We start from the raw sequence: 15,669 nt of genomic DNA on the forward strand, positions 1-15,669 counted from the left end.
CAGCCTGTAGGAACATCCGGGTCTCTCCGCTACTCCTCTCTCCATTCAGAAGCCATTTTGGCCGCGGTTCAGTTTTTCCCATGTCAACTCCTCCAGCAGCCTGGGGGGAACTGGGGGGAAAACAAGGACACTGTTCGGACTCCGGCTGGAAATAAAGCACGCTGCTCTACAACGAGGGCTTACTGGGCTCCCGTCGATATGAACCCCCGTGTCTGTGTGGATCTACACTTTGTTTTAGGCGGATTCTGTGTGCCGGAGCGGCGCTGTTGACAAACCGGTTGTTATTGTGGCGCTGAGTCGAGTCGAGGCCGAGGGCCGTTGGTTAACGTTAGTTAGCATTCACATGCGTTTCAGCTCGGTTTGTTTTTCTTTGTAAATGCTTTCCAAAGGAGAACGACATAAAGGACAGAGTCTTGCTCGGGTCTCCCTCGCTGAAGGACTATGTTTGCTCGCTGGCTGACGCTTGCACTTATTCGGGGAAGTTTGTTGGCAGGTAAGAGCTCAGCTGGGAGTGATTTGTAAGGAACAGTTAACGCAGGACACAACACGAATAACAGATTATTTTCAGTGCTGGTGCTTCTCAGTATAAAGCAGCAACCCTTGTTGGGACGAAACCAGAAACTAAGCTAAAGTGAAAGATGTGACTGAAAATAGACTCCTAGCACCAACATTTGGTCCAGTGTTTTTGTTTCCTCTGCTCTAACGCGACACACTGACACTGACCGTGTTCAGCGCCCTTTCCGTCTTTGGCCGCTTGTTGTTGATTTTTTTTTTTTTTGTTTGTTTTCATGTTGTTACTCGGGTTTGGTTACTCCGCTAAAGTAGTCAGTCGTGCGCTTTCATACTATTGGAGCAACCACTGTAAAAACCACCGAGGCTACGCACAAAGGAAAGAGTTGTGAGATGTCATGAACAGCTGCTTTGAACACTTGCAGCGCCGCGGCCAGCAGGGGGCGCTGTGGGGTTCAGCGTGTTTTGGAGTGAGGCAGGCTTTGTGCAGATCTTGTGAGCTAACGTTACACTTTCTTGAAAGCCTATCAGGAGTTCGGGACTTTTTTTTTATTTTAAAATAAAACCTGATTTTATTAACGATGCTTCTATAAACCGTTTTGCTCGTTTTTTTTATTAAACACTTTAAAGAGCTCTAACAGTTTTAGGATTTCTGAAAAGCTGCTCTGGGAAAGAGTTTCTAGGCCTGTTGTGAACAGCACCGTACCAATAACACTGATTTATTAGATTGACTATTGGCAGTGATACTTTTGCTTTTGCCTTGTTTGGAATACATGACACAAATCAATTCATATTCATATATGAAATGTTACATTTCCTTTGGCCCATATGTTCTCTGAGCTTGCCTGAGCGGAAAGCTGAAGTCATTTTCAATTCGAAGCTATTGATCAAATATTGTTTTTTTAAAAGTGATTTTTTATCACTTAATTTATGTTCTCTGTAGTTTTGGTTATATGGCATTAGTATACCCAAATTTGTGTTTTCATAAAACTGAAAAGTTAGTCAGTGTTCTGCAAGTGCTCAGTACTCATGTTCAGAAAGGCAAATTGTATCGTGACATCATGATAACAATAAATATTATCAGATTGCACAGGCCTAGGCATAACTACAAAATTTCATCTCTGTAGTCCAAGCAGAATAAGTTCCATGGCATGTTTTAATCAGTCTCAGATTGTTCAGACATGGCCGTGTGGTAGCCACTAGAGTAGAGCTGGTGTAATTAATTCTGGCATCTGCCGAGGTTTCATGTATTTTAATTGAACTTCCTGCTGAAATCCTGGTGAGATTTTCTGTTGTGAAGGCTCCACTTTTGTTGAGCAATGATTTGAGCTCTTTGATTTGGTTTCATAGTTAATCAGTTGTTTTATGTTATTGTCAAGCACAACAGACACTTTGTAAACGTAATCCCCGAATCTTATGCTTTGTAATCGACTCTGGAACCTGCTTCCTGCGTATGAGAGAAAGTGGGAAAATCCCTTCAAAACAAAAGAGCTTTTGACACCCTGTGTAGCAGCGGCTCTACGTCAGCTGGGATGTGGTGAGGTAATCTGGATCAGGGGTCTGTAATGTGTGGGACTCCACAGGGGAGCTGAAACTTGCATATAAAGCCCCCACACCCTCTCTCTTTTGTGTGTGCTTCAGAGAGAGGGAAAGATAATTGGAAAGGGTGGGGGTTGTGGCCTGGGGCTGATGTTGTAATTTGCTCTTACTATGTGACGACCTGTATCAGTAACAAGAGCAGTAGAGCTGAGTGCGTCTGAAGTCGGGTAGTAGTGTTTCATGATATTGGCAAAATAGTAGTATTGTGATTTTTGATTGATGTGGTCAAATACTGATCTGCAGTATTTCCATATGTTGGATGAAGTGAATCCCTTGATTTGGTAAAACATCCACAGAAACACAGGCCAAAGAATTTCTGTGATTTGTTTGGGATGCTCAGAGTACAGAACTTGCAAGCAGTTGGTTTGAAGGCTCATTTGCACATTGCAGGCTTCTATAATGTGTTGCAAAGGCCCAGGTCACCATTAAAGTTAATAAGCAATATCTTCAGTTTTTAAAATGGACCAGTATATATGAATGGTGTATCAAAATTATGTGAAATAATGTGTATTATTGAAAAGGAAAAGAAAATCCTGGCTGCTAGGTATGTGCATGGGTATCTGGTTAATCATTCTAGGTGCCAGTATTCCGTTATTTGTTTAGTTTTATAGTGGGAAAATGGAGAAATTAGAAATACCACCAGTTCAGTGAAATGCCAAATTTATATTTTAACAGGGGTAACATGTGGCAGGTTTACTTGTATTTGCATGTGCATTGTTATTTTATATTTTACTGGTACGAAATGTGTGTATGAGGCTTTAGCGCAAGCTTGGCTGTTTACTGTAGATGTTAGCAAGGTCTAAAAAGTAGTACAACAGTATGACAACCTGCTGATTTCCCTCAGCTGTTTTTAAATAATGAAACAAGTCTGTTTCAGTTGAATTTTTCTGCAGCACCTGTATAGCCATATGTTGCTGTCGGCTGTTGAGAATTTCTATTTATTTTGGGGTTTCTTCCTTGTCATGGCTAACTGTATATGCATTTATTAACTCTTATGGACATCCACATTAATCCATTTGCACATCCCTAGTGGCTGCTCTTAACATTGTGTGACCACTTAAGCAGTTCATGATGAGTGGACCAATAGAGATGGTTCAAAATAACTTGTTCTGTGTGCATTAACATGCATTAAAGGTTTTGTAGCAGCAGTGACACAGTATATGCAGCGGTATAGCAGTCTGTAGTAGTGGCCTCACCACAGTCTTCCTATCTTTCAAGAGGTGTGTGTGTGTGTGTGTGTGTGTTGAAAGGGGGGATAGGTGGTTAGTGGTAGATAGATTACCACTGTGGGGGGATGGTACAACCCTTGGCTATACATGAGATTTAAAGAGACAGAGCATATTTTTCTAAAGATTTAAATGCCCCTAAAACTATTGAATCAGTGACTTTTTTTTCTCTGTGACATCACAATCTTCTGAAACATTCCGTTTAATCTGAAGATTCTTTCTGTTCTCTTCTGTAGCACTTCACCCGACGTAAACATGATCCGTGACCCAATTCTGTGTGTGTGTTTCTGTGTGGGGGGTGTGATCAAACTGTAGCTTGCTGTTACTTAGAGGCCTTAGAGGCTTCCCTTCTGACGCCTTGTACATCTGGATTTAATTGTGGGTTTTAAAGAGCTCCATATTGATATTCTAGGCTGCTTTCTTAACTCAAACCTGAAGGGTCACATGTGGTTCCCGGTGTATGTTGAGCATATGTGCTTATGTTATTTTACTGCCAGTAAGGATTTAATGACTTGTTAAACAACCCTTGAGGTTTTACTGAAATGGTTTTTGATGTTTTAGCAGCCCCACAACAGCACGTGATTGACAGTTAGCACTTGACAGTAACATTAAAAGTGTCCTATGTGAAACTGTCAACGTAATCTGTCAGATTTTACACGGACCCTTTGATGTGTACGCTATTGTATTTCATGTTTGTGGGTGACTGCTGCCATTACAAAAGTATGTTGTATGAATAAGGGCAGTTTTGTTCACTAAAACGTATGCTGTAATGTTTGATATGTTAGAGGTATTTTTAGATGCTCTGTTCATAATTTGTGTTTTTAGCACAAGTTATTAAATGATGAGCTGTAATGATGAATCATGTGTTTTAACTGGTGTGTTGGCAAGTTATTGCCATTGAGTTTCATTACCACTTTTTAAAATTTCTGGATGTTAATTCTACTATAACTTCACTCTCAATGCTGCAAATTTGTTATTTTTAAATCATGTATTGCTCTTATTTGATCTGAGCACGTATAAAATTTATTTACAGCTTTCTACAAGTTATTTTAATTCTATGAATTTGTAGTTTGTTGCTTAAAAATGTAGCAAGGAAAGTTACAAGATACACTACAGAAAAACTAATTTCCATGAAAATTAACTACATTGCAGCTTTTTCATGACATAATAATGTCTCTGCAACTAATTACAATTGTGTTCCCTTTCAAGTACTTGCAAGTTTACTAATTTGTTCTAAATAGTTTTCATTTAAATGTATGTTTAATTTGTTTAGCTACCTTAAACAGGTAATTAGCAGTACAGGAACAGGGTTTATTGACCTAGGACCTCTTGTATTTCTATGTCATCTTCACAAATCTCTGAGACTTCTCACCTTCTGGCTGTGATCTGTGTGCTTTGGCCTCTGTCTTTTTAGCAGTATTGTGATATCACAATCTAATGGATATTATGTATGTAGTCTTTAGGTGTACACTGAAGACCAATTTGTTAAGTATTGGATACATTACTCCAAAAATGCCTAAGAATTTGACCATCTTTGCCACTGAAAACTCCATAGTTGTCGGGCTGGGCTCAAAAGCTTGACAGACCTAGCAACAGTAACCAAGGAGAAGGGCTTAGCAAAAGGTCAGCTCAAAGTAAACCGTACAGAATACACCTTTTATTTGTATAAAGACTGGCTACTCTTGAGAATTTTTGCATTTGTCAGCAGTACTCTGCTACTCGTGAGATAAAATAGCTTCACATCTTAAAAGATTTTTGATTTGGGAAATAGTGACTTTACTTCCACACTATTGTGAAGTGTAATAGGTAAGTTTAATATTCTACCAGCTGCAATGCTACTGCCCAGCAGTTTTCTCAAATGTAAGAGACTGTGACTCATTATTTCATTGCTATACATTTTTGATAATTCTCCTTGATCATTTTCTTCTCATTTGATTTTGATAGTGTAGTTTATTTAGTCTAAGTAGCTAATGTGATTTTCTCTTGGTCCCTCAGGTCCAGGGCATGCAGAGGTGGGCACCAGAGAGTGTGTGTACTATAATGATAACTGGCGAGCGGAAAGGACCAATCAGAGCGGCTATGAGAGATGTGAGGGCGAGAAGGATAAGCGGCAGCACTGCTACGCCTCCTGGCTCAACTCTTCTGGAACCATCCACCTGGTGAAAAAGGGCTGCTGGCTGGATGACTTCAACTGCTACGACAGGTGAGGAGAAAACGTCATACTTAGAACTTCCACCACAGATTTCACTCATCGATGTCATCAGATTTTGATTGATATTCTAAAGCTCTGTTGAAGCTGTATTAGTTTTAGCTGGGGAGGTTCTGTAATTTAAATGATTACAGACATGATCAGTGACTTTTAATCCAGTACGAAGCTGCAGCATGATTAGTCTTTGCAGTGTAATGTTGCTAAGTGTGAAGTGAGTGACCAGCCGTAATTGGATGAAGATGGATTTCCCTCTGAGATAATGATGTTCCAGTCCACCTCACGCCAGTGCAGCAGCAATACCTGCTTATAGACATGGCTGGTGAAAAGTTATGAGAACCTAATGTGTACTTCCAGGCCAGAGGAATCTATTTAAATTACACAGACACCCTGACAGTTTACAGTACAGTACATTCACTGCTAAAAGTAATCCAGCTCAAACAGTGCTTAAGAGGTTTGTTGCATTTACACAATCCCTAATGAGTCTCCCACGAATCATCAATGATCCATGAGCATCCATATTTTTATATGTTCTGCTTGCTCGTAGTGTCTAATTCTTTTTATCCGATTCTGTGTCTCTGTGTGTGAATCTTTTAAATGTTTTTGAGCAGACACGAGTGTGTGGCCACGGAGGAAAGTCCTCAGGTCTTTTTCTGCTGCTGTGAGGGAAATTACTGCAACGAAAGATTCACACACCTGCCTGAGGCTCCAGCAGGTGAGCGCAGATGCTTGCGAAGACATGGCATACTTTTGCATAACATTGTTTTCTTTTAATTATATATTGATCTGGAGTCCCTCTTCTACAACCCACCTTTGCCTAAACAAAGATATAACCTGGGTTGAAAAGGAAGATGAAGTGGTAAAAGAATAAAAGGGGCACTAATTTTAAGAAATTCTAAATTACATTTTAAAATAATTTTAGAATTCATTTAAAAGTATTAAAAAGAATACTGATATGATGTATATTTTTGTCTATATTTTTTTTTAAACTGTATTATCAATTTTACCACCCAGACAACCAATGGTGCAACCATACATTAATTAACAATATATTTTTAAGTTCTTTAACAGTCATAATGTGCATAAAGTTGTCTTTGCACATGGACACCCACATAAACCTTTGTCGTTGGATTAAGTTATTCATGTAAGTTTTTTTTTTTTTTTTTTTTTTTTTTTCTTCAAGTAAATTATCTTAAAATAACACATGTAGCCGCAATACCTGACTAGGTAAACTGAACTGGTCTAACCGTGTCTGGAAAATTATAGTTTTAATTTTTTCCTCAATATATCCGAAAGGACAGTTGACTGACATTGCATCATTCAGGCAACTTGGAGTCGTCTTTATGGTGTAATACCCTGTCCACTCTTGCTTAAAAGCACGTCAGCAAAAAAGCCATTTGTTGTTGGTTGTGCCTTGTAAAATTTGTGGTAGTCAGAATTTATGGACAAATGTTGCGTTTTGTAACATGTTGTGATTTTAAACGTTTCAAACACAAAATCACACCAAGCTATTTTATTTATAATACATATTATACATAATATAATATGTAGCTAAATTATCTTTTTTATACTTAATCTGCATATGTGGTTGAACAGTTGCACTACTTGATGTAAAGTTGTATTACTCCTCAACTGCAAATAAAATGTTGAAATTAAACACATGACTAAGAGTTTATGGATATTGGCAGTTATTGCAGCATATTTAATGGTCAGCAGTGTCTTAAAACATGTTTTGTTTAATTTTGCCATAGTGTTCTTTTTTTCACCATGTGTTGTTTTACAGGTCAGGACTGAAATTAAAAATGATTCTGAATTTGAGACTGCTTAGCAGAAGTGATGGTAAACTCCTACCCTGTATGTGTTTGTTGCTGTAGTGAAGATCCAGCCTCCACCAGCTGGTCCATCTCTACTGGGTGTGCTGGTTTATTCTCTCCTTCCGCTGGTCGTGCTCTGTCTGGCCCTTGTGCTTGCCTGCTGGACGTACCACCAACGCAAACCACCCTACGGCCATGTGGACATCATCCAGGTCGGACAGTACCATCTCATCAAAGAAATGTCCATCTGTCCCTGTCATTCTTACTCGTTTTACTGATGTGCAGTAAACTTTTGATATTTTTTAAGTGAATAGAGTTCTACAAAAACTCTTTGTGTGCCCTGTTAGTGTTACTGACCTTACCCACACTTTGCTCTGATAGGATGCAGGTCCTCCTCCTCCGTCTCCCCTGGTGGGTCTGAAGCCGCTGCAGTTGCTGGAGCTGAAAGCCAGGGGGCGCTTTGGTTGTGTGTGGAAGGCCCAGCTGCTGAGTGAATATGTAGCTGTCAAGATATTCCCTATTCAGGTCAGCTTCTTAGCCTTTTCAAATCAGATTTTAACCAACTGAATATCAAAGTTTCTGAAGTCATTTTTTTCCATAATTTGAAAATGCCAGCTGCCCTTTGTGTGAAAACAAAGATGAATGAACCTGTAGAAATAGTCCAGAGTTCTTTGGAAGAAAATCATCTTCTGAATGTTTTTCCTTCCCATTTTGGAGATGATTATGTTTTGACAGCAGTATTGTGTGTGGGTAAAAGTCAGCACCATTCTTATCTGTGTATTGTGAAAACAATCTGTGTTTCTGTGTGCATGTATACAGGATAAGCAGTCATGGCAGAATGAGAGAGACATTTACCTGACAGAGGGATTGAGACATGAGAATCTGCTTCACTACATCTCGGCTGAGAAACGAGGGACTAACCTGCAAATGGAGCTCTGGCTTATTACTGAGTTCCACGAGAGGGTGAGTTATCAGTTTTATATGTTTATGCTTTTGAACCTCCATTTTTCCTTCTGAATGTTGTTCATGCTCTTGTATTAGATTCTCTTAATGTGTGCATATTAAGGGGTTCTGTTGGCAGATGAATAGTGCTTTAAACAAGTTAAATGACCTGCAAATAGAATAGGGCAGTTTTGATAGAATAAATGCTATTAAATAAGTTAAATAACCTTAATATTCTAACAACAATAATAATATGTGAAATTATTCACATTTTGCCTGGACTTAAAATGAGTTCACATGCCAAGATATTTTTGCAGTGCGCATTTATCTGTCAGATGTACTCATGAGGAGGTCAGTGATTGATTTTAGGTACACACTGATCATGAATTTTTATGGCAGATTCTAAATCCAAGTTTACAGCTGAATTAGCCATGGCTTTCTTTTTCTTCCTCCTTAAAGCTCATACTGTGTGGACTAAAGGAACACTTGAAACACACTATCGCTTTTCTAGTTATTTGTCTTAGCCAATGTTACAATGTAAATAACAATGTAATTTGCCCTGCAAACTGACCTGTTCAATTTAACAGTGTTAAAATCATCTGCCTATTTAAATGACATGAATCAAGTAAAGTGCTTAATTGAAATTAAAAGGCACCTGGCTGTTTAAGTCAACATTTTGGGGTTAGATGTAGCATCAACATTCATACAACACAAGTCCACTTACTTAACCAACTTATGTTTAAGCAATAGAATTAAAACACAGATCAACCAAAAAAAAATTGATGGAAAATTGAGTTGTTAGGAACAAAACTTTTTTCCTTTACCCAAATAGTGTTTTGTGTTTGAAGTTTGCTTCTTTAATTCTGCACTAGAACATGATGATTACGTGGCCTAAGGTAGCCTTGTGCAAACTGCATGCCTAACTCATCACACTCTTGCCTGAAATCACGTCAAAGTTGTTAAGTAATGCCAAATAGACTTGCTTATGTGATTTCTGACTCTGTGTGACATACAGACATCTGAAAAAATGGACAGAAGTACATCAAATAGCTAAAAGTTGAGTTCTGTTTGTACTCAGATCAGTTGAATGACTGTACGTGTACACCGTGTTCTCCCTCCTTACTTCCATGTTCAGAATTTAACTTAAGAAAGTTCTTGCCACAACTTTTCTGAACTTCTGAACTTTTGAATGTAAGGTTGCTGTAACATGTGCTGTTGTAATCTGTTGTAAAACTACTGTTGCTACAGCTGTTTTGCTTGGGAGTGTCAGAGCGCTTAACTGTGAATACTGAACTCTGCTTTTAAGGTTTTCTTTCTATGAACCCAAGAGACTCTCCTTGTTAACTCAATAAGTGAAATGGTTGCAGAAGGCACAGTGCTCTTTAGAAGAGAGTGTTATTTTTCCTGTATAGTCTAAGGATTTCTGGTGGTGAAATCTTGACAATGTTGGGCTATGTTTACGTGTGCATTTGTTTTTTAGGGATCTCTGACAGATTACCTGAAGGGGAATGTAGTGAACTGGGCTGAGCTGTGCCACATTGCTGAGAGCATGGCCAGAGGCTTGGCTTATCTGCATGAAGATTTGTCCTACAGGCTGGAGGGACCTAAACCTGCCATTGCACACAGGTACCCAGCTCAAGTCTGGGCTGCTAACCAGATGGATAGTCGATAGTGTGGCTGTTACAGCAAACACGAGAATTTAATAGTGATGTTTTTAATATAAGCCCTTGTTTGGCTTCAGGGTCTGAGTGTAACCTCTTCTTCTCTACTGCAGGGACTTTAAGAGTAAGAATGTGCTGCTCAGGACAGATTTGACTGCTGTGATAGCAGATTTCGGTCTGGCTGTGCGTTTTGAACCAGGAAAGCCACCAGGAGATACTCATGGCCAGGTAAAACTACAAAATACAACATGCTGCAACCATGTGTCACCATCAGAATAGCACTGTCAAAGCTCCTTTTAATTGCTAGAGATGTAGTTTCATTCAACATCTACTGTTCATATTCTATTATATTGGATGTCCACTGACTTTTAAATGACTATTTCAAGATTTTCAGAGTAACTTGCACTGTACACATGCCATATTTTAGCATGTTTTCTTCTTCTGACTCAGTAATGCCTCTCCTACATGGTACAGTATAAAAGTGAGAAGTTCACAAAAAAAATAATTAACATCATTTATTCTTTATAATGTAGTGGAAGCTTATAACTACCAATTAACATTATGTAAACTGCATGTCTAAGTCAACACACACTTGTCTCAAAACAATTGGAGCTAATTTCAAATAGACTTGCTGACACATACTGTACTTGCTGTACCACATACTGTTTTCCATAAAAATGGACAAATTATGTTGCATAGTTGAAAACAGCCATTTTAAAGCCTGTATTTTGTCTGTGCTTCTGTTGCTTTAAGCTGAATCCATTGTAACCACTAACCAAATGCCTAGATTTGTGGTGCTCCACTTTACCATTGAAAAAAGCAAAACCTACCTGCTGAAGTTAAAATCTGTTTTGTTTCTGCCCTTTTCCAGGTGGGCACTAGGCGCTATATGGCTCCAGAGGTGCTGGAGGGGGCCATTAACTTCCACAGGGATGCATTTCTACGGATCGACATGTACGCTCTGGGGCTGGTGCTCTGGGAGCTAATGTCTCGTTGCACCGCTGCTGATGGTAAGTACTTAGAACATGTGGTTTTGAGGTTTTCAGTCAGAGATCTGTTGTAAAAAGAGATTTTAAATGGTATTTAAAAATGCAGCTTGTCTTGAGGCAGTTGTTTTGTTATTGCATTTATTCAGCACCTTTTGCATTCTCTTTTTAGCTGACTTTAATGTTCTGTGTTCTGTCTGTTCTCAGGGCCTGTGGATGAATACCTGCTCCCTTTTGAGGAGGAGATTGGTCAGCACCCCTCTCTGGAGGACCTGCAAGATGTGGTGGTCCATAAGAAGATGAGGCCTATCCTGAAGGACTGTTGGCTCAAACACCCTGTAAGGATGCAGCATTTAGGCTTTTAAGCTGGTGGAATTTTGACTTCAGAGGCCTCAAACAAAGCAGTCAGAGCTTTAAAAGCTTCTTGTTTCTCACTGCTAAAGCCCTTTATGTGTTCACTGCTAGTACTTGCTAGTATAGTACTAGCAGTGAAATAGTAGAGATGCATTCTGCTTTTTGCAATGTTTGTCAGTTTAGGGCTGTTTGGAAGCATTAGTCATAAGCCAAAAGTGTTAAAGTTAGGACATTATTTTTGTAAGCAGTACCTAAGTTGTATTACCAGATCTTCCCATCCTTTGTCAAGCTCTTAGCATCAAATCTTTTCATGTTGGTGATTTTGTTTACATTAGGGCTGCTTAATAAAATTGATCTTTCGTTTTTACTATTATTATGATTTGAGTTTCCACGATAAACATATCATTAAGGGTTGCAATGACAGAACAGATCAAATTTTCTCACACACCTTGCCAGAGTGACATTTTTGGCAGAAACATGTTAGAATCCCAACAAGTGCTTCCCAGTGCTGGCTTTGCACTTAACCATATGGCAGTTCTTGTAACAAATTCACTTTTCTTACTCTTCTTGTTATTTGTAAAACACATGTATCATATGGTAAAATGGTCTTCTAAGCCGCTTCTCCTTTTGGGTCGCGGGGGGGTGCTGGAACCTATCCCAGCTGTCATGGGGCAGAAGGCAGGATACACCCTGGACAGGTCACCAGTCAATCGCAGGGCAGACACAGACATACAGACATACTCATTTACTCACACCTAGGGGTAATTTAGCATCTCCAGTTAGCCTAGCTGCATGTCTGTGGATTGTGTAACACAATAGTTAAACGGAAGCACCTCATGGGACTCAATCACTTACTCACACATTTCACAGGCTACATATTCTCCACAAGGGGGTGGCATCAGCACTAAAATAACTTGACTTTTCATAAAAGCAGTGCTTTATATCACTGACACGTTCCTTGTTGAGCCTTACAGTACATAAGTGTGCTTACAGTTCTAATGTAAACAGCTGTTAATATTTTGTTTTTGTTTTGTACCATGGTGAATGGTCCTTTTTGTAGTTTTGTGAATTTTTGCTATTTGGTTAAAAGAGAGGCTAGATATTAAAAAATGCATTAAAACTGTTTTAATAATAGTTTAATAATCTTCGTCATGGGCATAGGGGTATAGTGACTTAATGCTGTTAATTAAGTACGAACAACCCAATTTGGAGTTTTGATTGGTTCATATTCTTTCTCTCGGCTCAGGGTTTGGCTCAGATGTGCGAGACGGTGGAAGAGTGCTGGGACCACGACGCAGAGGCTCGTCTGTCTGCGGGCTGTGTGGAGGAACGCATTGCAACCATCGCCAAGGCAACCAACACCACTAACACTTCTACCTCTGAGTGCCTGGTCTCCATGGTAACCTCGGACAGTGACTCAGAACTGCCGCCCAAAGAGTCCAGCACTTGACTCTCAGCCGCTGAACCAGGAGTGAGACCACTTCACCATGGTTCTGTTTCCATGACAACTGAATGGACATCTTCAAACCTCTCCAACAATAATGTGAACTGTGCTGCTGTCCTGATCTTAATGTATTTTCCTTTGGATGAATTGTGGATGTTTTTTGATGTCCAGTCAGTTTTACCAGCCTCACACTACCTGTCTACTGTACTCCTTTATCTGGAAAGCACAAACACAACAAGAAAGCTGACACCTCAAAGGGCATTCAGGTGACCACTTCAAAGTGCTGTAGCATTAGCACACGTTACCTCCTCTGTTTTTCATTGTACTTTTAGGATTTTATTTTTTAAAGTGAATTTCCTTTTTTTCTAACTTTATCTGCCTTCACTCCACAAATACCTCCATCCAAGGGACTCCGCCTGTGAAAACCACATCGCCCGTCTTAATGCCGCCGTGTTGGATTAGCCAGTGACTTGGAAACATGGAGGGGGGGAGCTAAAGACTGTTACCTTCTGTTTGAGAGCGTAAACATACCTCTCTTTTTACTCAGTGATCTTTTTATACGTTTTCTTTTTCTATGCGTCTTGAAGTGTTGTACTGAAGAGTGGAATTTCAGAGACAGCGGTTGTCTGAAACACTGGAATTGTAAGGCAGCAGGACTGTTTTGTTTTCCTTCAGTGTTAGTCTATCAAAAGCTTAGGTCTCGATTCAGCTTATCCTTTGCTAATCAGGCAGTTTTCAACAGTTTTCAACCGTACATTCAGAAGTTATGTTGGTGAATTGAATACCATCTGCAGATTTATAGGTTGATTAATTGTTTGTGACACAGAAGAAAATGCCTTTGTGTTCTTAACATAGTTGCTACATCTTCAGCAAACATGATTTTAATTCTGCACCCATGAGTGTAGCCCAATAGGGCAGGTCCTCTCAGAGCATACAGGTTATATTTAGCTGTGTTGTGTGGTCAGGTGCTGTCTGTATAAAGAGCAATAGCATTGACACATCAGGATAAATGAGGGTGCTTTTTTTGGTGTCTGTTACACTACTCAGGTAAATGCTATTGTGTGTATGTGTGTGTATGTCTGAATAGCTGTTAATCTCACAAGTGTCTGGTGAGCATAACTAGCTTTTAATCTCTCACAGCTCTTGGCAATAGACCTCAGCAGTAGGAATCTTGTCTGTGTGCTCAGATTTCACCTCTATGTCGTATGCAATGACTCTGCCATGTAGCAAAGACTGAATGTCCATCGAGCTGCTGTTGTAATTGGTGAAGGCACTCTGTTCATACTGCTCCCTTCAGAAACGGCCTGCTCTAGAGGATAAGTGGTCAGATTACTTGTCTTACACAGGCTCCACCTGCCAAGGGTGACAAGCTTTACAGAATTCCAGGAAACAGTCCAGTGAAGCCTAAGAAGTTTAGGTTCATGCTACATAACATTGATTTATTCAGTCTGAAAATGATACCAAACTGGACTGTTGTAATACAAATTTTCCACCACCCTAACCTTAACTGGATTATACAACCACTCCTCACCTACCCTAAGAGTGTGAGTATTCAAAAATATTCAAAATAAATGTTCTAAATTTGCATATTTTGACATCAAAGCGTTCATTAGATTCATTGGGTGTTTGCTACTTCTCTGTAAAGCTTGTTCAACCTAACAACAGTTACTACAAAGGCATTAGTGGGCAGAGCATAGATAGCTAGATCAATGAAAATGAATGGACAGAGATGCTGATTTCAGTCAGATAGAACAACTTCAACCTCATAATGTACCACTGTTTTTATTTTGTTTTTTGGGGGGGTTTTTTTCAGCTTAATATTGTTTTGTGGTAGAGATGTAATTTAATGTATGGCTGCTTTTATATGATTGAGATTTATCTTTTTCTTTTTTTTTTTTCTTTTTTTTTTTTTTAAGTGCATTGATTTTCTTTTTGTGTGCTCATGATGTACCCAGTGTAAAGACAAAGACGTCTGTGTTTTTGTGCATAATGAGTTGCCATGCAGTAGCAGTTACGTTTTCTCATATTATTGTTAAGTTTTATTATATAAAAGGTGTAACCTACCTCATTGTAGCCACTCTGGAATAATGGTGACCTTTCCAAACCCCTTTTGTCTTTTTCAGCTGTTTTGATTGTATTTATGTGCTGTTATTATATCTGTGTATACAATATCCCCAGCCTCTACCTGAGCCAATTCGATACTCCTGTCAATTTCTGTTGACATCAGGGATTTGAATTTCAGTTTATGAAGTACCACAGTTGTATGCAGGCTTGTGCCAAATTGTTTAAGTGTTAACTGATCCTGATGCAGGTCAACAGCTACCAGGGCAATTAAGTTTTTCCTCAACCTTTGAGTAAGTACACTCCAAGCTAAGGAATATGATTATAATATTAATAAGCCTTCAAGTCATGAAGGATTCTACGCTGGACTGGCCATTTGTCTGAACATGCATATGTAATGCTTATTTGCTGCATCCACCCAAATAAATCTCCAACAGTCCTTTGTCTTGCAAGCAATCTGGAAAATACTGGAAGCAAAAAACATACTTGCAATTTTTTTTCCCCTATTTGTGAATTTGTTTATTGCTGCTTGTGTAATTCTGTTGTCTTGCCCTATTCTGGGGTCATTTCACATTGTTTTATGTTGCTACGTTCAGTATTTCATTTAATTAAATACAGCATATTTCTAAAAAAATGTTTTTGGAGTGGATGAACAGTGTCGGCTCTTCTCGTTTGGCGGCAGTTTTCTCTGGGTCATTTTCAATGCTGAATACACTGAATAGAGTTTGCTTATGAGTAGATGGGCCTCCTTGCTTCTCTGATTGGTTTGGCCTTTTGCTGTTGTTTTTGGGCCTCAGTTTATAACTGCAATAGAAGATGTATGAACATGGAGCCTCATTCACCAACATCTGAGTTTTTTTTCTCAA

The 15,669-nt window shown here is 39.2% G+C and overlaps 1 protein-coding gene across 1 annotated transcript; it reads left to right on the plus strand.

Annotated features, from left to right (window-relative positions):
- The first annotated feature begins 57 nt into the window (after window positions 1-57).
- On the plus strand, window positions 58-15,242 carry LOC108427208 (activin receptor type-2B). Its single transcript, XM_017697196.2, has 11 exons — window positions 58-493; window positions 5,331-5,538; window positions 6,153-6,256; window positions 7,416-7,567; window positions 7,737-7,880; window positions 8,175-8,318; window positions 9,778-9,923; window positions 10,072-10,186; window positions 10,830-10,968; window positions 11,152-11,282; window positions 12,545-15,242. Exons 1-11 carry the CDS (start codon window positions 442-444, stop codon window positions 12,746-12,748), a joined length of 1,539 nt encoding a protein of 512 aa, XP_017552685.1. The 5' UTR covers window positions 58-441; the 3' UTR covers window positions 12,749-15,242.
- Window positions 15,243-15,669: the final 427 nt, after the last annotated feature.

This window comes from Pygocentrus nattereri, chromosome 19, assembly GCF_015220715.1.
Source record: "Pygocentrus nattereri isolate fPygNat1 chromosome 19, fPygNat1.pri, whole genome shotgun sequence".
NCBI lineage: Eukaryota > Metazoa > Chordata > Actinopteri > Characiformes > Serrasalmidae > Pygocentrus > Pygocentrus nattereri.